This window comes from Trichogramma pretiosum, unplaced genomic scaffold, assembly GCF_000599845.2.
Source record: "Trichogramma pretiosum strain Unisexual culture from Peru unplaced genomic scaffold, Tpre_2.0 scaffold3, whole genome shotgun sequence".
Lineage (NCBI taxonomy): Eukaryota > Metazoa > Arthropoda > Insecta > Hymenoptera > Trichogrammatidae > Trichogramma > Trichogramma pretiosum.
This window is the reverse complement of record NW_019641698.1, coordinates 856,061-877,888: the sequence shown is the minus strand read 5'-3', so window position 1 is coordinate 877,888 and position 21,828 is coordinate 856,061. Positions and strand designations below refer to the sequence as shown.

General features: G+C 38.8%; 1 protein-coding gene across 1 annotated transcript in view; it reads left to right on the top strand.

Annotated features, from left to right (window-relative positions):
• The first annotated feature begins 19,128 nt into the window (after window positions 1–19,128).
• The window catches only part of LOC106652818 (protein lozenge-like), a 65,147-nt gene continuing 62,447 nt past the window's right edge, over window positions 19,129–21,828 (top strand). Inside the window, exons 1-2 of the mRNA XM_023462314.1 lie at window positions 19,129–19,227; window positions 19,369–19,873. Coding sequence (XP_023318082.1) covers window positions 19,129–19,227; window positions 19,369–19,873 — 604 coding nt within the window. The remainder of the gene's footprint in view (window positions 19,228–19,368; window positions 19,874–21,828) is intronic.

Here is a 21,828-nt window from a genome sequence, read left to right as displayed (position 1 = left end):
GTACATATCAACAAAACTAAGCACCTTGAATTTCTTCAGATTTTTCGAGGGCTTCAGGCCTTCAGATAAAATAATTAAAAATTTGGAAAATTTATATACGGCGATACGAGCCAATATCAAACTCGAAAATTTTTTTCTCTGTTTTATGCATTGAAAAACATGACCTTAAATTTCTTTGGATTTTTTCAAGTTTCCTTATGCACTTTTTGAAGCGAAAAAACCCCTTTTTCTTTCATGTGTTTTCATGTGACATTACTTATATCATCCCGCACATAATTATCTACGTAGGCGAATTGCGTAGTCATTATAAATGAATTAAATGTAAAATTTTTTTTTTACGGCCTTGCCCTTGATGATATAGCAAAATTTTTTAAATAAAAAAAGAAAGTGTGTGAAAAAAAATTATTTGTTGAATAATTTATTTATTCATGATAAGAAAAAAATTTTTCATGAAAAAAAATATATTTATAAAAATTTTTCATGAAAAAAAAAAATTGTTTATAAAAATTGTTTATAAATTTCCCATGAAAAAAATTTTTTTTATAAATTAATTAATTTATTCATAGTAGAAAAAAATTTCATGAAAAAAAAATTTTTTTCAAAAATTTTTAAGTGATTAACGCAGGATTATCGAATGTTCAATCCAGCGTACAATTCTTATTAAATAAGGGACAGAGTTCTGGTTGGGCTCATTTTGTTCGTCTTTTCCAGCCCTTTTTAAACATGTATACAGATATAAAAAAAAACAATAGTCCATTGTAAAAAATGAAAATGTATAAAAAAAGCTAAAAGTTCAAATAATCCAGTACGCGCGGAAAACATTCTGGGAAATTTCCAATTTAGGAGGATCAAGTTCAGGTCACAAATTTTTCTAAAGTATGTGAATAAAGGAAGGTAACATGATAATTTCAGATCATTTGGTTAATAGTCCATTTTTTAAGAAGCTATCGAAAATTTATTTTATTCGCAGTACGTTTTTTGACTCAAGAGTAAAATCGATTTTCAAACGTGCGATACAAAAAGGACGGGCCACCAAAACGCTCAAAAATAAAAGTGTAGATCTCTCAAGTCTTCTTAAAGACCCTGATAAAATTTCAGAACTGTGCATGGTAAATTACCTGACTTACACATCAGTACGTGCAATTTTAAAAGTTAGTCAGAAACACTCATATATATCGAAGCCAAGCTCGCGCGCGCGAGCGAGCGCACAGTAGCGAATACATTAAACACAAAAGAAAGTGTATATATATATCCCGAAGGCACCCCGATTTATGGCTGTTACGGCGAAATAAGTCACTTAGAAGATGCCCCGCGCCTATGTACCTTAGCTATATATACGTGTGATGCGTATACACACGCGTTTTGGCCCAATAGAAATCCGAAAACATTTACAATGGAGAAAATATAACACAACACACATACACACACACGGTTTCTTTGTACCACAGGCGCGAGAGAGCAAGTATGTTTACACCACTTTGCTAACCCGTGACATTGCCCGAGACGAATTGTTTAAACAAGCTAATAAGGTATAGTGCAAGTTCAAGTTGTTTAGATCTTTTCTCGGAACCGCAGAAATTAGAAATTCGAGTGTGAACGGTAGACTGCGCGGTGGTTTTCCCTCAATATTTTTACGTTCATTTTCATAATTTCCGACGAAAATAAACGTAGACGCAATAAGTAATAGAGTTGCGAAACGCGATGATTTTAATTGAGAAAAATAAAAAACAAATCGCGAGTTAGGTGTATAAATTTGAGAGTGATTCATTTTATTGGTGAACCGCATAGACAATCTCAAAAAGAATTTGTCGTAGAATAAAAGCCAGACGTAAACAAACGTAACATCTGTAGTTTTGTTTTCCTATTTTACAAGACGTTTGCGGAGTACTACACTACGATCGATCTCCAAAACTGTAATTATTTTTTACTTCCTATAGATACTTCCGTTCCAGTGCTGCCCAGCATTAGCTTGCATTTTTTTTCAAACCCCAAACTACTACCATCATGGTTTTCATTCTGGAGAAAATTTAAACCGATATTAAAAAACAATGAGGAGAGCTGAAGAGGAGACGCTTCTCTTTTGGGTTAATAATGTCAAAGAAACAGGACAATTTTCCTGGAAACAAAAAGATCATTATGACTTGCAACTTGGAGAACAAAGGAGAGAACAAAGCTCGGATTGTCCGAGTGTGAAAATTTAATAATCTATATTTCATCTTAGTTTTTTCTGTCTAGCTGCTACAGCGAACCATAATACAAACCCGTACGCGGCCGCTTATAAGCCTCGTTCAATAATCAATCTCACAATGATGCGACGTAATATGAAATCATACACAAAAAAAAACGAGAATAGCGCATTATGTAAATTATGAGAAGCGACACCTTAATGATGAAAACTCGTGCCGACTACGTGTCGTATATAAAACGACGCGACTGCGTCAATAATTTTGCCCGCAGCTGCCCCCGCGCAAGATTGATGGCAGACGCGCCGAAAAACACTTCTTTAAGTGTACATATAAGCACGCGACTGCATTTGACAAAAAAAAAAAATAATAATAAAATAATATTCTTGCGTTGTACGAGCGGAAGGAAGACTGGATGCGCGGTACACCCCCGTATATATACGTGTGACATACAGTCGCGCCCGTACCAGTGTATTTTTATATATTATATTATGTTATGTTATGTGGAGACACTCTGATGGGATACTAGTATAGACGGTGAAAGGCGGGGACGGGAGAAAACGGAAGAGATCATTGAAGTTCGTTTGATGCGCGACACGCGCGCGAGCGAGACTCGACAAGTACCTTCATATACACACTCGTGCGGCAATTATATACCATATATACGAGAGTCTCGACGCACTTAATATAAAAATCGTATTAATAACAAAAATATATAAGTGCGACTACACACGAGCGAGCCCCCCCCATGATCGCGTGCTGCGTGTTTGGTTTTACTGTATGCAACTAGTATATAACACGAAATTAAAGTGCGTCGTCGCGACACTCAGCTGCCGGTTACATACATGCCTGTTTTGTTTTTATCGCCGCAAAGTATATAGAGCCACCCGCGTGCCACGCGACGACGCGACCCGCTAATGTTGCTTTAGATATTCAGCACCCAACGACTCAAGTGTATACAGTACGTAAGATTCTTTTTCTGGCCTGACACTGGCGCGCGGCTAAAACCGCGTACTGCTCTGTGTGTGTGTGTGCCCCCGAATCCTCTATATATAATAATAATAATAATCGACATTAATATGTCACGATGAAGATTATTACTACACAGGCGAGCGAGCGCTAGAGCGCCCAATTAAAATTGTATATTTTTGGATCTGCGACGATCGATAATGTGTATATATAAAAGCCCTGCTCCAACTCTGCATTAAACGTCTTCTATGATGATCTCTCGTCTCCCTCCCTCGAGTTATGACAAAAAACTTTTATAACATAATTAATGGGTTTCGATGATTCTTTGTATAAGAAGAAAATGTTGTGTATACGTTCTTATAGCTGACAAATAGACCTAATAGCGCCGGGTTGTTTCAAGTTTTTACTTTACTATATTAAAGAGAATATAATTGGGTAAAAAGTGGCTCCAAGATTATTATTATATTGGCCCCGACGACTTCTCGACTCTTTCCTATGATTTGCCTAAAAATTGACAACAACAAAAAAGTGTCTTTCAGATATAAAAAAAACAATATGTAATGGACGTTTGAAAATATTTGCCCGCGCGCCCAAAGGCCAGCTATAGGCAGGCGCGTATACGTTGAGCGGCAGGGCAACGGCAGATCCAGTTTCGCTCAGTGCCTGCGTCGTCGTCCTCGTCGTCGTCGTCGTCGAAGTGATATACGATCGTCGCTTCATTTTTCACAAAAGGTCCGTCGCGCGGGATGAAATTTTTTTCTTTCTTTTTCCTTTTTTTTCCCCGTGCACTGCTGCAGCAGCACGTCGAGTCTAGTAGTCGACGCACTAGCATAGAGCTAGCCTACACATGACGACGACGACGAAAAAAAACTTCGTGTATCGAAAAGCATCGAAACAATAAAAGACGTGGCAGCTAGTAGTACGCTAGCTGCACGACGGATTTCGATGCGCACTGCCGTACGAATCTAATGTATAGGTGTGTAGAGATAGGATACGCGTAGCAGCACCACCCACCCACTCCATACCGCTGCAGTTCGTTCACTCCTTCCAATCCAATACTTGTCGCCTCTTTTTGTTACTTTTTTTTTATGCAAGCCCAGAGATCGTATGATCTGTTTTCATTAAAATTGGAGTCGACAGCGGGAATCTATCTAATAAGATACGTGAGCCGAGGTTTGACAAAAAAATCAAACGGAATTAAAAGGCGATTGCAAGTGTTACACTTGTTTATTAGAGCTACCTATCGGTTTACCAATTTCAACGTGAAATTCTCACAAGCCCGTGATGTAAAAGTGCATCTGAACATTCGAAACGGAAGCAAAAAAAAGATCGAATGGATCAACTTCCGGGGCAACTCCTGGTATTCATACCTTAGAAATCGAACTTTACTCCTTGGGGATTTATCAAAACAATCACGCGTGATCATTATGCGTCATTAGTGTTTTGTATCAACTACCTGGAAAATTCAGAATATTTTTACCTTAGGAATTTTTCAAAACAATCGCGTGTGACCATAGTCATTATAGGGTCTTGTATCGACAATGCAAGCATTGATTGATCACTTGCATCTGTATATAATTCACCGGATAAATTTCACACCTTTTTCATCGATCAACTTCCGTCCTTACTTCCGTACTTCCGTATTTACTCTCGAATTAATAAAACGTCATCGAAGAGAGTGAAAAAAAAGAAACGGCTAGATATTGGGCCTCGGAGCCCATCCAATTATTGTGTGTTTATGCGTTATTCCCTTGGCGACGCTCGCATAGAGTACAGTTTTCTCGGCAATGGATGTGCCGCTACTGCTGCTGCTGCTGCTGTAAAGGCAACAATAGCCCCTTTCGCGACAATAATAATTGATCTCGATCCATCGAGTACCTATACACACAGGAAAAGTAACCCCGCTGGTGAGGGGTTACAGATAATAATTGCCATAGCGCGACTCACACGTACTCGCACATCGTGGGAGTAGATCGGAGTAATTCTAGCGCAGGCAGAAATGGCTTTATGCACCGGAAAAAGATCCACCACCGCCGCGCATTATTTTATTATACCTTTCAGATATATCATCGCCGGTAAGTAGTAACCGCGTGCAGCCACGGAGATTTTGGGATTTCGGTCGGTCGGCCCGAGAGCTGTAAAGACCGGATAAATCGCTCGCGATGCGGCGAGCCGCGCCTGCGACAGTCTATCTCTCTTCTCTTCTTTTTTTTTTTTTTTTGTACAATCTAGGCACTGTCCCCGAGAGTATCCTCTGAATACGACGTTACATTGGCTCTTTATTGACGTGGAAAGATGAAAACGAGGATCCGAATGCACTTTAATCTTGCTCGATATAATACGATCGATCCTCATTGATTCTTTTATTGTACAACTGAACTATCCATCAGACTCGCCAGCTGTGATCTACGCGTTGCGTTAAAACGATCTAGTTTTTTTACCAATATCTTAGTAAATTGAGCGTGAAATATTACTCTTTATTTTAGTAATGTCATATTGTTCAAGCTGCGAAGTGGATTCCACAAGATTTACAATAATTTACAAAAAATCTTGAGTTTTTTGTACATAAAACTTGCTGGTAGAAATGCCCAACATTTTTGACTGATCGATGGCTCACGATAAAGTTTCTCTGACAAAAACCTGTCTCAATTTACGTAATTATTTTCGTTTAGCCAATTTATATAGCATTATACAATTATTTTCACTTGCAGATGCACAAATGGTAGCACTCGCCATCTAACGGTAAAATTTCAAAGTGGTTTTATCGTAGTGAATTTGTTAATTTTATTTTGATAACATTTTCAATCACGTTTGTACGAAGGAATGTTTCTTATAATATAAGAAACTAAATCATTAGAGAATATATAGAAACTTAATAAATTGGAAATTTGGTTAGACTTATACAACTATTCTTATTTTTTCACTTGTAGATTTATAGATAAAGGTATTCGCCATCTAGTGGTAGAGGCTTAATGTGGCATTGTCATACCCATTGAGAACTGGTCTTTTGAAACTATAAGTTTATCATTTTCAGATCAATTAAAATAAATTTGTAACAAAATTATGTTGAGCGTTTCTACAATGAACTAGATTCAAAACAAGAAAAATTAATTTCAAGATATCCAAATTTTTCAAGTAGATTTCATATTGCAAAAGATTTTTAAACTACAAAATCATTAAAACGTTTTCGGAGATTTGCGCGTCATCGTGAAGCAAACATCAGTCCCTCCCGCGTCATCGTTAACAATTTTCAATAATTCGATTTCACTGAATTCACTATGGTAAATAGCTGAAATGCCGGCTTTTTTTCTGCAGCAGGGGTTGAACGGAGGCTAGAACGAGCGCGGGGGAACAAAAATTGACGAAAAAAAAGCTGGAATTTTTCAATCGAAGCGAAAGAAAATGCCGTGTCATATAATGGGTGTCGCGGGTGGCCGCTTATAATCCGAGTATATATAGGCGGCGCACACTTTAACCCTTGCATTAGCCAGTGACTGCAGAATGCGCTTTCACGAAGAGAGAGAGAGAGAGAGAGAGAGAGAGACGAGGGGTTGCGTGCAATGGACGTGCTCACATGTATTGTTAAACGCACACACAGACATGTGTGTGCGACTATATATATTTATACAGTCGACGCACGGAGGATCGCATTGCGTCCGATAGTCATCAGAGAGAAAGAGAGAGAGAGAGATTTTATCGCGTGAACACCCCAAAGAGCCTGGACTGTGCGTGTAATTTCTGATCCGCCGTTTAATCGATGCACGACCATGTGCGATTTCGTTCGCTTTCCTGTTTTCCTCTTTTTTTTTTTACTTTTCCTCCTTTTTTTCATTTGCCATGTACACAGGTATATACATAACGAAAAATACGTGTACGTACTCGGCCGGTGATTTTTTTTTTTTTTGGTGTGTGCGCGGCTTTTGTTTACGCGTACAAGGCGATCGGTCTGAGTACAATGGAATCTGGCTCTCCAGAATGCACACTTTTTCCTTCTTTTTTTTTATTTTACCCAAACGAGCTTTTTTTCTTCATAGCGAGATTTTATTCGACTGGATTTCGATGAATCTCTTGCCTGTGTACCTTGCGAACCGAGGATGTAGCTTGTTTGGCTGTATCGGTATTTTTCCTTCAAATTTTTATAGATGGGCGCAGATAGAATAGAATACTTATTACAACATTTTTATCTGTAAATAATAGTTTTAACTTGAAAAACTAACTCTGGCCTATCTTGAGCTTTTTCATAGGATTTCAATTATTTGGATTCCGTATGGTAATATTTTCAAATACTCTATCATATGCCGGAGCTCTCGCAGTAACTTTCATTCATTTGAACATTCACATAAATTACAAATCAAAATAGACGGCAACCAGATGAATCGTGACATGTGCGTGGTAGACGTTGTTAAGGAGTATATTCCAAATTTTGACAAACCAGTTTACTCGAAGTTCCAAGTTTTATTGAAACCACCAGCGCCTCAAGCGGATATAGAATTCAACTAAAATTAGCTCGAACTCGCGATCGTACTTATCCGCTGCGGATGATGGTAAGTAGTTTGTGCTGTAAAAATGTGGGCTTCTAGTGGTAACACATAGCAGCTGCGGTGTCAAGTCAATACATAAACTGATTTCTACTTTGTCGACAGTCAAGTATTCGACAGTTACCTTCCGTTAAAAATTTACAGTTCATTGTAAAGAATTTTTCTTTATCGAGTAATATTGAATATTTTTGTGTCAATGAAATTGTGTTTCTTTTTCAGTTAGATAAAATATACAAAAGATTATAATAACGTAATTAGCAATAAATGATATTCAAATTTCATAACTTTACGTGAGTATTCATAAATTTCTATCATTTCTATTTCTATCAGTGTTTGGTGTAGTTATTCAAAGTAAACAATGAAAGCTATGTGCTTCACAAACAAAAATTTTGACTTATTTACTTATTTTTACACTGCCACTTGCATATTTGCAGATAAAGATACTCGCCATCTATTGGATGATGCTTAAAGTATTATTGTATATTATGTGATTAAAAATTGGTTCAAATTTTTTATAACAATAAAATAGTTTTTTCAGAACATTTAAAATGCGCTCAATAATTGTTAAGTGATTATAATATAAATTTTATTACGATTACTAATTTTTTCATGGCTGTGCTATGACTTATACAGTTATTTTTACTTTGCCTCTTGTAGATTTACTGAAACAAAGGTACTCGCCACCTAGCGGCGAAAGCTTAAAAATAGTTTTATCGTATGTAAAGTGATTGTACATTAGTCTAAATTAAAAAAAATTAAATTATCATTTTCATATCTCTTAAGATGCTTTGAATATTTCCAACTTAATTGTAACGAAAAAATCGCCAAAAACAAGCCAATGAATCGCAATGTATTTTACATATTTTAAATGGGAAATTTTTGGTTATCAGGCCTCAATTAATTTTAGCGTTTCAACCAGGCATATGCTTAGATTAGGGAAAAAAATCTAGTATAATTAACTCTTCAAGTAAATTTACTCTTAATAAATAATTTAACGAGATTATATTCGAAAGAATATGAGAAAAAATTGTGGCATAATCTCTTTACCGTATACTTAAGTAAAGAAGATTACGAAATTGACGCTCGTGCATACTTCATTACCCTCTGTGTGTTTAATCTAAAAGCTTGGGAGAAATCTAAAAGTATCTAAATTCCTCTGACCATATGTGTTTACGAAGTTTGGCAAGGACTGCGAGATGTGCGTATACACGTACGTATATCCGTGCCGAGCTTCAGAGAATAGGTAGGAAGAGGATTATGCCCAGCCAACCAAAAGCCATGTACAAACCAAAGGGTAGCAAAATCTGGACAAGCCCGGCCGCTTTATTAAGCTTATTAACTGTGAATATGTGTACGCGCTCAGAGGCATAAACGTATAAATGACCTGTGCGTATACTTTATAGGCTCGTAATTCTCTTTACCCAAAGTCTTTGTTTATGCTATTTTGTTTCACGAGGACATCTTGCTTGCATGATAATTTAAAAGGACTCGAACTTTTCAATATAATTATCAAAATTTAGAATTATTCAAGCAATGTTGAGGCAAAGGTAACTGACAATTTTATGTTCATTCTGGCATTCACTTTATCATCACCATAAATTTACTTTACTCAATTTTAAGTGTTTGAGTTATAAAGATCGATAAAAATAATTAGTCGCCGTTAGCAAATTCTGTAATTGCTCGTAGCTCTCAGTACTTTGTTGAAATTGAACATTCATCCAAAAACTACCATATAATTCCTCACGAATTCAACATGGTTCGTATCAATATCAATAAACCGGAAATGCGCATTGAAAAAAATAACACAGAGCGAAGCGAGAAAGGGAAGATATCCTTCTGCTCGAGTACACGACTACACACTACACACACAGGATGGCCACGCGCTCGCGCGGGTGCAACGGGTTAATTACATTCTTGCCAGATCGGCAAGTACTTATACGAAGCAAGCGAAAACCACATCTGTTTCGCTTGATTCGCCGCTTTAGTAGACCACAGTGCAATAAACGGTAGCGCTTTGCGGCACCCGCGTGATGCCGACGACGCGACGCGACGGCCGCCCAATGCCAGACTCGCGCGATAGTATAGGTTTTGTCTGTGCGTCGATCCGTGCGTGCCCCAGCCTGCGCGGACGCAGCTCGAGGCACGCGCCCCGAAAAGACGAAAACCTAGTAATATAGGTCGAAATAAAAATGTCCCAAGATTTTTTAGAAAAGGCTTGAGGTAATTTGAAAACATCGGGTATAGCTATCTTTTTGCTGAAAACTTAGAAAATTGCTTGGAATTTTCCTTGAGAAGGTCGCAGGAGGTTTAAAAAAATCCTGCTTTCAAAAATTACTTCGTGACTTCTTGCAATGTGATTCTTTTTTATTTCTATGAATATTCTTTTAAAAATGATTCATATTGCTATTATTTATAGAGAGGCACGATTCTTGTGAGTATGTGAAAAAATCGTGTATACTGATACCAGTGATTTTGGACAGAAATAATAAAATAATTAAAGGTGTTGATCGTTGTTAAATCTAAACTCTGACCATTTATACCATTATTTTTGCTTTATCACTTGCAGATTTACAGATATCATCATTCGCCATCTAGCGGTGGAAAAAACTGAGAATAGCTGGTATACATTTTTCCAAACAATTACATGGTTGCTTTAAGGTCGTGAAAAAGGCGCTCAATATTCTTAACATTATTGCAACAGTAAAGTGGCTAAAATTAAGCCGATTAATTGTAATGTTTTTTAAAACATATTAAATAAATAACTTTGGTCTCGATAAGGTGTCGTGGTAATGAGTTCAATTTGATATTTCCTATTTCAAATGATTGGCTACTTATATCAATAGTACAATCAAAACTGTTTTTTTTAATTAATTTAATTGAATGATATGGAAAATATAAAATGTTTTGTTAAACACCAGACATTGAATGACGGTTTATCGTTGCGACATTACTATTACTTAATGTGCTTTGAATGCACAAATTATCAAAAGTCGCAAAAAGAATCCTTACAGCGAACTCAAGCGTATCACAATTTGTATATTTAAATGAATCATGTATCAGGATATTCGCAATATAAAACGGGTGCCACTTTTCGTAGCGAAATCGTTAGCAAAGGTTAATCTCTTCAGACCGATAAGCACACATGTGCACACTTACTTTCTGATCTACAGTAAATACTCCCAGAGATAATTCAAGCAAAACTAACTTATGTATCTTATTGTAAAGATCACGAACTTTACGAAAAATACGTTAGAATAAGAACAAACATCTTTATAGGAGAAATTTCCTTGTCAATAAATTAAATTTATTCAATAAATTTATTTAATAAATATAAAATAAATTAAATAAAAAAAAAAGTTAATTTAAATGGAAACGTGTTACTCTTCACGAGTAACGTACATACATGTATTGTCGATGAGGTGTGTTGTTTTCGCGGCATCCCATGTGCTGTGTTTTTTTTCACGGCATCCAATTAGGTGGGTTTTTTTTCGTGGCATCCAATATGCTGTTTTTTTTTCACAGCATTCAATGAGCTGTGTTTTTTTTCGTGGCATTTTATCAATATGTTTTTTTTCGTAGCGTTTTTCACTGCGTTTTTACTCATAAGCAACGGCGCAATAGTTTTCAGAATATATTTGATTTCATTACTATCATAGCTAGAAACCGTTCAATTGTAAATTGAAATTAAAATTTTCCACATTTTTTGAATAGTCTAGATCGAAAGATCAGGAAATTTTCCATCGATATAGACATTTTCCAGAAAGGCGTTTTTTGATTTTAGCGAGATATAACGAGAGAAAGAAGAAAAAACGTGGTTTTTGTTTGGTTGGTGGCGTCCGACCGCCCGCGCGCGCGAAAAAACCACGTTTTTTCTTCTTTCTCTCGCTATATCTCGCTAAAATCAAAAAACGCCTCCCTTCAAAAGGTCTATATCGATGGGAAATTTCCTGATCTTTCGATCTAGACTATTTAAAAAAATCTTAAAAATGAAGTTTTCGAGATAATCGACTTTAAAGTTTTCCCGGCGATTTTCCCGGGTAAAACGGAAATTTTCGGAAAATCTGACTTCACCATCGGAAAGCTGAGGCGATTTCCGATCGAAATCATGGGTTTGTTTTTTTCTCTAGGTGCATTTTAGTACTTTTACAGCGATTCACAAATTTAGTGATTTGGCTTAATTCTTCCGCGCCGCGCGGCACTGGGAGGGTTGATGTGAAATGCCACAAATGTATCTAACTGTATCAATATTACGAGTGCAGGTTCTTCATTCAATATTCTTTCAATTAAAGATTTTAGTTTTTGTTGAGTCATTGAATCTGTAATAAGATATAACAATTATGTTCCTTATGTTTAGATTAGGGCTTTGCGAGTACTCGAAAAAACTCAAATCGCCGAGTTTGATTATGAAAACAGTGTCCCCACGGCACGAGTACCATACAACATTTTATAGCATTGTGCTAAGTTCACATTTATGCCCCCTTTTCTGAGTCATAAGTCGCACTTTCTAGTAGCGCGAAGTGAGGTTAGCGCACGAGTGCCAGAATGTGCGACTTATGCCACCGAAAAGCGTGCCATAAATGTGAACTTATGCCACAAGTGCTATAAAATACTTTCATGCAATAGTATGACGAAAAATGTCTTTAATAATATGTTATTACTCATTAAGCTTAAATATAAAATTTGAACTCATTTTTGTTTCAAATGTTACAATAAATTTCTCACATTCAAGTTGACCATTCGTCTTTACATAATAAACTCAAAAATAACAACAGTAGCAACGATTTAACGTTCAATCGGTCTCACAAAAATACACATAAATAAAGGAGATTCTGTTTAGATTATCTATAATCGAGCCAGCTGACAATGATCTCAAAAGCTTGATTTTTCGTTATAAAAACTATCGCATCGGTAAGAATCATGTAATTGATAGTATCGCGTAAATTATTGGATTCTCAATAAGAAAGTTTCGATTTAAATTTCGAAACGATTGCTGCGCACTGCGACGCTTGCATTGCAGCAGTCCTCGCGCAGTCGCAGTTGATCCAATTTTTTTTTGGTGAAAGTAGACTACACATGCGAGACAGCCGGATGTATCTCAGTCGTTTTTTCTCTCTCGTGGTGTGCGTTCGTTGGTGCCGGCTCCGACACTGTCCATTACGACCACTTGATCGTAAAGTTAAGCCACGTGCTTTTTACTCGTTTCATAAAGTGTGCAACATACGTATCGTCGCACTACAGTGCACATTACGACGTCGCAGCGACTGCAATAAGTGATTTAAAAGTAAAAATTATCTGTGCAAAATTTGTGCGTAAAAAAATGTGTGGAAAAACGCGAAAAACGATGTTTACGCGCGAGAGACAATTTTTTGAAAAATTGAAAGACTTACGGAAAAAAGTTAATTGGAATAACGAAGAAGAGCGATATAATTATCTTTGTAACTTCTATAGAATAATTCATAATGAGAATGGATGGGCATTACCTACCAATTTGGTTGAGCTCTTGTTGCACCCGAAAGAGATCGAATGTCTTCTCTGGGACTCCATAAATTACAAAGACAAAGTGCTCGGTTATAAACCAAGCAACAAATTCATTGGGTTCGCTGGCCTGTGCTACAAATACGAGCCCGAAGTTGATGAGAATGGAAGTATATCGCCACGTCGCACGACATTAATACATCATGCGGTTAAAAACACCAAACAAATCGACCGTGACTGGAGTGAACTGTTCGTTCCCCTTTTTGATATATGCGGCAGGTTTGATGTGAATTACACCGACGAGTCAGGCTACACACACTTTCACGCGGCCTGTCGGTTCAACTGCTACAGAGTCGTCCAAGGATTCCTCGAACACGGACAAGATCCCAATTGTATTTGGCCAGAAACGGGTGATTCGGCTCTACACATTTCTATGAGCTTCGCATGGAACAACGATTTAATGGAATTGCTGCTGAGAGCAGGAGCAAATCCAAATTTGGCCAACAAGGGCGCTTTGACACCTTTGCACTTTATAGCCAAAATACCCTATGTTTGTGGGACAGTAGAGTTGTTCTTCCAAATCAACGACGAATTGAATCAGCTGGTTCAGATTAACGCTCGTGATAAGTTGGGCGATACACCGCTTCACGTGGCTGCAAAATATGTCCATGATAAAAGGAATTTGGAGGTTCTGCTAAGAAACGGAGCCAATCCAAATTTAGCCAACGATGAGGGATCAACTCCTTTGCATATTATTTGCCAAAAAGATATATATCATTGCGATGAATTTGTGAAATTTTTTTTCAAAATCAACGACGAGTTCAATCAGCGGGTGCAGGTCGACGGCCGCGATAATTTGGGTAGGACACCCCTTCAATTGTTAGTGATGCACTGCTTGCCCTACGCAGTGGAGATTTTGCTGAATCGTGGCGCCGATTTGTCGACTTTCGTATTTCCCACTTTTAGTCAACTAGACAAGTGCTTCGAGTCCTACGAAGATATTCGACGTAAATTTATATTAGCATCTGGCCTTCTAGCCGTCGTCGAGTGCCTACAGAAAAGAGGATACGAGCTGGAATCAAGAGACGCCATGATGATTATGATATTATTCAAGAGGCACTATATATTCCAGGAGTCATGGACTCTTGACGAACTTTTACGGTACAGCGACGACGAGGAGCTTGCAAACGAAGCGAGACAGAAAATGTTGAAGTCAGACTTGTCGCTCTACGATCTTATCCATTTACGGCCCCAAGAGGCAGCTAAGCGGCTGACGTACATAGACTACTACGAGTTTGCGAGACAGAAAAATGTGTGGTGGATCCGTGACGAAATGCCAGTTGCAATGCTCGCTCGTTTCAGGCACTTGTGCGATAAGATGTCGAGAAAATTTTTCCGGAGTTGGGCGCTGGATCCCTTCTGGAAAGTAATACACTATCGGCTGCCCCTTGAGTGCTGTGAATTAATTCTTGACGAGCTGATGAACCAAGATTTATTTAACATTTTCGTGGCGGGTGGATTTGAAAAGAAATGTAATATCGAAAGACTCGTTGGAGCTGGAAGCGCTCCTAAAAGGGTAAAAATTGAATGGTGAAATAATCAAGGCAGGCCAAAGCTCATAGTGTTAATAAGCATATTTTCAATATTTGTGTTATGTATATTTTTATTCAGCTGTTTAGATTTTTCATGTCATTCAAATAAATGAATCTATAAAAAAACCCAGTTTTTATCTCAAATGTTGCTTTCATTATTACGTCACAATAGGCCAAAGTTATTTATACACACATCGAAAATATAAATATTAAAAAACAGAATAAATCGAAAAATCAGTTTTATTAAAAATTGATTAAAATTACATAGAAAACAAAATCAGCTGTATAAGAACAGCTGTAAGATGTGTAACGTCTTTATGAACATTAAAAATAGAATTTAAGCGAGCAAGCAGTCACTCGACACTACCTAGCGTAGACCAATCACAGCTCGAGAAGCAAACAGACGCTACTGAGACTAAAAACCTACGATTATCGCGCTCGCGCGCTCGCTCGTTTTTCACGGATTCACTAGCCTACCCAACGAGCCATAAGACGTTACACATCACGCGAGCAACTACAAACTTTTACGCAGCGTACGAGCGCAATAATTTTGGGTCTTGCGTCTCTCATTGCTTCACGGGTTCATGTATTCGTTACGTCTCCGGAGCGTCGTGTAAGCCGATTCTCTCACGGTGTTTGGTACCTCTGTAATATTCTCGGTCAAAAGTAAACAAATCGGCTACCTAGCTCGCGTTTATCGTACTTTTAACTTTTGAATATCGGTACTGACTTTAATGTACGTTATAAAGCCGCAGCGCGAACAACAGAGGAATATCGTACCGACTGTAGCAAGTGATTCTCGCGAGAAAAAAAATTGAAATATTTCAGTTCTCAGTTGGATTGTGTGTAATTGAGTGCGAGGAAAAATGTCCACGTCTAACGACCAATCAGCTGAAATTTTCCATGACGAAAATGACCCAGACAACGAAATCGAAGAAGGCGAAGAAAACGACGAGTCCGATGCAACTTCCGATTACGGAAGCAACGAATCGTATGGATTTATTCCTGGCGAAGTTGGCCCATACGAGGAAATCCCTGAAAATCACTCTGAAGAGGTGTATGCTTTTAAGCGAAAAGAATTAGAAAGGTTTAGGAACTTGGGGTTAAATGTCAATTGGGAAATTGCAGATGAGCGATATGAATTTTTCTATCAACTTTATAATGTAGTCAAAGATTGGAAGATCCAACTTCCTGATCTTCGTAGCATTTTTCAACAAGATGAAATGGATTTTCTTCTCGTCCAGGCCGTAATTGTCGGCCGGGTTCCAGGACTAGGTTTCATCGAATTTGTGGCTCGCACCGGCTACAAGGACAGGTTCGACGTTCCCAACGACGGCGGTAATCCAGTGCTGCTGCGTCGCACCACAGCCATGCATCATGCGGCAAGAATCAAACCCTATTTGGAGTGGAATCCCATGGCCGAACATCTTTTTTACATATATGACAGATTCGACGTGAACTACGTCGACGAGTCCGGCCTCACTCATTTTCATGCCGCCTGCATGTCTTATCAAGGCCAAGACTCGATCCGAAAATTCCTCGAGTTCGGACATGATCCCAATCTCATTTGGCCGGAAACGGGTGATTCGCCGCTGCACTTGAGCGTGTTCGAGCAATGCACGAAACCGACAGAAATACTGCTGAGAAAAGGCGCCAATCCGAATTTGGCCAACAAGGACGGATTGACTCCTTTGCACATGAATGGCAAGAGCGGTGTCGGTAATGCAACAGTAAAACTGATGTTCGAGATCTGCAAGGACATGAAGCAGCCGCTCCAGGTCAACGCCCAAGACAATTTTGGCAACACAACGTTGCACTTGGCTCTGAAGAATGGATACATTAATACGGCCAAATCTCTGCTGAGAAACGGCGCCGATCCGAACTTGGCCAACAACGCTGGATCGACTCCTTTGCACATCATTTGCCAGGACACCGTCGATTGCGGCAAGACGGAGGCGCTCTTCGAGATCACCGACGAAATCGATAGGCTGGTGCGAGTCGACGCCCGCGACAATTTGGGTAGGACACCGCTGCAATTGGCCGTGTTGAATCTCTTGCCGTGCACGGTCGAGATTTTGCTTGATCATGGAGCTGATCTGTCCAGCTTCGTTCTCCTGCCCGAGAACGACGATAGCATCGAGAAAATTAGACATGATAAAATTGCCCCAGCGTTTGCTGCATTGGCCATCTACGAGAGTCTCGAAACAAGAGGATACGAAGTGGACGACTACGCCCTGATAACTATGAAAACGTTTAGACTAGAAATCTCAGATCCAGAACATCCTTATCTTATAATGACCGAACATTCGGCGAATATCGAAACACGTTGGAGCAGGAAGAAAAAATTGATTAGCAAACTGAAAAAGAGAATAATTCTTCCGAGAGTCTCGAGCAGGAGTTACAATGATGATTTGGAGCTCCAGAGAGATAGGGACGCGACAGCGATGATGACTCCGACACTGTCGCTCTACGATCTGATGCGGTTACGACCCGAAGAGGCGGAAAAAGTACTTACTTATATGGACTATTTTAAGTTAATTGATTTTCCAGTATGGTCGCATCTCCCCGACACTTTTGTGAGGTATGCTTTACGACATCTTTACGAGAATGTGCCGAGAGGATTTTTCCGACGATGGGCCCTGAAATATTTCTACGATTTGATCCGTTATCGGCTGCCTATCCTCTGCTGCGAAATAATCATCGATCAGCTGAGGAACGAAGATCTGGGTAATATTTGCTTCGCGGCAACAGGTCAAGATTGATGGCTTAATTTCATTTTTCCAGCCGTCACTCGAGATAACGAAAGTAGTTTAAATTTTGCTTTGACATAATGCATTAGCATAGAAGTAGTTATACATATATTTTGTTGGTATAATGTTTTGACAGCTTTTTAAAGACGCTTGGTCAATAAAATTATTGAATTCGTTCGTTTTTCGAACTAAAAATTGTTTGTTTTTTAATTTTTTTTCTTCTTACTTATTTTCATAAAACTTTTGGCTTTCGAAATCAATCGAAATTAAATGAATGTATAAGTACTTATTCGGTTTCAATTATCAATATTGCCGATAACGAGCCGATTCTCATAATTTTCCAAGATATATAACGCAACTGCATTTTTTTGGTTGGCGACGTTTGGAGGGAGAAAAAATCGATCAATCATTTCGTCGCAGTTCCCTTAAAAACATGATGAATAAACTTATTAATGGCAACAACGACTTGATTCATCTTATTAACTCATAAAAAGGACAAGATTTTATTATGATATCAACAATTTTCAAAGAAATTTCTTCATTTTTTTCTAAATTTTTACTAGATGCTTATTTTCTCCACAGTTAAAAAAAATGCTTTTTTGTTTATAAGATTTTGTTTCCTGTTAATCAAGAAAGATAGATTCTCACAAGCGCATTATCAAAACTGGGATTATTCTCTGCTTTTTTCGCAGTAGTTTCTCAAAAAAAAAAGATTGAAATTACCAAATCTTCATATTGAGGCATTCAAGGTTTTCCTTTGCGTCGAAATCTCCTGCACAAAATCAATCCGTAGCGCATAAATTTTACATTATTCCAATTCCAATTATATCAGTATAAAATTGAAAAATTATTCAATCGTAGTCAAGCACGCGCACGATTAATTAATCCAAACTGGTACAAAATACAAAAAGCACTCGAAGCAGGAGTAGATGATAGGACACAAGTGTATTAGTATCGTTCTCGCACGTCGCGTATATATATATTAGCACAGCACGTAAAGAGAAAGAGAGAGAGAGAACAAGAGAGAGAGGAGGGAGACAGTGTACACTTTCGAGTGGAGCGGCGTGTTGTGTTCTGCGCGCATATATTCGGCCAACCAACTGAGTATATCCGCGCGCGCGAGGTGGCTTGCGGCTTTGCCATGGCACGAGAGAGGCATAACGTCGCGAACCGCCGAGCGCGATAGACGCGTGTTCGGGTCGTCGTCCGTGTGCTAAGCGAAGTATAGTGTGCGAAATTTACGGAATCGTATATGATGCATAGAGTTTTGGCGGCGCGTCGAATGTTTGTTTTTTTTTTCATTTTCACGTATGATATGCGCGTGGATCTCTAGGAAAGATGAATGCAAAAATATATTTCGCTAGTGTTGATGTCTAAAATGAATCGAGTGTCATCGAATGAATCGTATTGATGTGTCACTTATTGTCGACCGTGTGTTTTCCTTAATAAATGTGTGATAATTGTGCGGCGTTAGTAACAATTATATAACGATAAACGACGATAAACTGTGCGCGATAGATTTCTTTCGATTTGTCACTCCGAACTTGACTTATTGTGTGAAGTGTATTAATAAATGTTTGAGTTTAATAGTGCAGCAAGAATATTCGTTTAATTTATTAAAATGCGATTCAGTGAAGTTCAAAACATATCTCGAAGTGTCAACGGAGTTATGAATAGTCAAAAAGTTTCCATCTTGAAAATCTACATTTTGATACCTTCGGTGAGAGCGAAACGGGCGTGATTTGACGGACGAGGCTCCATCGTGACACAATTAGCGGAGATACACGATTACTCGAGATCGAAGTGAATCTCCGGCGCGATCAAAGAACGAAAAAGAACAAAAAAAAAAGGATCCGTCGAGGGTAAAGTTCGGTCGTCAGCGCCGTGCGACAGCGTCACGACGTATTGCGCGGCGGGATCGGCAGCCGATGGGATGCATCTCCCGGTGGGATCGGTAAGCTGCACCGGCGAGAGCTTCGGTGCCAGTTTGAACCACGTCCATCCGCAGCATCCCCATCAGCAGCAGCAGCAGCAACATTTTATGCACCACCAGCATCAGCAACAACATCAAGCTCCACAGCATCAACCCCCGGACAATCTAGTGGACAACGGCGATCTCGAGGCGCTGCAAGCGCCCGGACTGCAGCAGCAGCCGAACGGCAGCAGCAGCGGCTACAACAACAACAACAACAGCGATCAAGTAGCGCCGCCGATCGCCGGCGGCGAGGAGGAGGCCGCCGAGCCCGGCAGCACCGGTGGCGCCGAGATGAGCAGCGAGGCCGCGGCCGTCGGCGAGCTCTGGTGGACCGAGCGGCTCGTCGGCGAGGCCCAAGCCGAGCATCCCGAGGGCGAACTCGTGCGCACGGGTGAGAGAGCTGCTTCTGCATTTTTATTTACCCGCAGCGTTTTTAAAAGTCGCGTCGATGAGATCGTATCCCGTACACTCAATGATAATAAGATCACTCATTATTCAATAAAATAACTCATTATTCGCTACTTATCCTACCAATTTGATTGTTTCGTCCGTGTGTTTACATTTTCCGCGCTCTCACCATCTGGCGTCGATCGCCACAATTACGCGCATCGACAGCGTCTAAATATCGGCTTGCGTCAATTTATACCTCGCGTTCCTCTTTTATCAGTTAATTGGCGTAAAGATTGAAGAGCATTTCTCGGCGATGTGTATACTTGAAGTTTACTTCAACCGACAATCGCGTGCTTATGAAAATATCGATGTAAGAAGTTGCGAAGTACGCGCAAGTAGATACCTCGTTTCGCTTACTTCTTATATACTTTATACTCGCTCTGTAATCGGAATAATGACAAACTCGCTTTCGTATAATTATCGATGTTGCAAATTGAGTGCAGTTTTAAATAAAATGGTTATAGGATGAGTTATTTTCAATCGTTCTATAAAAAAACTATTTGAAACATTTGAATGATTTAAACGAAGAAAAACAAAGATTAGACTCCTTATCTATTTATGATTGATGGAGTTTCGCTTTTATTCTGTGCTCGTGATTAATCGTTTCTTAATTCATTAATCTGATTTAAAAATTAATTAAAAACTAGTTATTAGTGTACTTAGCTAGATTTTGAATTATTGAACGCATTACAATTATGTATCCATCAATGTTAATCTTGCGAACAGCTGAAGTGTGACGATAATACATAAATTAGCTATCTAAACACTTGAAATAAAATACAGCAATTTTTCTATGAGCAATAATAACGACGACCGCAATAAGTAAACAAAAAAAAAGTTGACAAAACATTGAAAATGGCAAAGCACGAGAATAGACGCACGTAGAAAAAAAACAGCGAGCAAACTTAAAACACATCGCTGCATGTATAATGAATAAAAAATGCGTGCATCCACGGTATCAAACGCGCAATATGGCATTAAAAAAAAAGTAACGACTGAAATCAAAGAACATATGTAAAATATAATTCGCGAGTGCTGCTACTGCTGCTGTTGTTGCTACTGCTGCTGCTGCCGTTGCTGCTGGTCAGTATACCAAAGTATTGACTGTGGTTAAATATGATTCCATTTATTAAAGTAGAGAACGATAATAAATGAGTGTGTCTACAACAGCAGCAGCAACAGCAGCAGCAGTAGCAAAAAGGAGAGAGAGAGAGAGAGAGAGAGAAAGAGAAAGAGAAAGAGAAAAAAATTACCCACGCAAAGTTATCGCGAAGGGGGTTTTTAGCTGTATAAAACTTGAAAATGCAAAACCGCAGTCAACTGCACTATCTCACCTACAAGTTCTCGAAAACTCATAGTGCCTCGCGATGCATGACTCGATTTTTTTTGCCCGCGCTCGATCCACCTCGTATTATGTTCTACGAAAACCGTATATACGTACACTTTGTGTGTATATAATATTATTATATATATACTTTCTGGCGCGTACAGCTTTCAAGTTCAAAACTGCGCTCTGCGTCGATCGGCGACGGCGGCGGCAATTAAATCGATCAGATATATTTTATATATTTCAATTTATATGAAAAAAAAACGCGTAATGTTTCTCTGAAAAATTAAAGAGCCTCGAGGATGATTCACCTCCGTGCGATCTCCTCGTCTCGAGAGTAAGCTATAAAATCGTTTTCTCGAGTAAATCTCTCTCTCTCGTTCTCTTATTCCACGTGCGCGCGAAATTTATATCTATACGTGCGTTGTAATACAGGGCAAGAAAAAAAAGAAGATACGTCCGAGTAGTGTATGTATGTACTTATACGCAGGAGCAGCTTCCACTTTGGGTTTTGGCTCGGGCGCAGAGAGAAAGAGAGAGAGAGAGAGTCAGAGAGTCTTAGCCCTCCC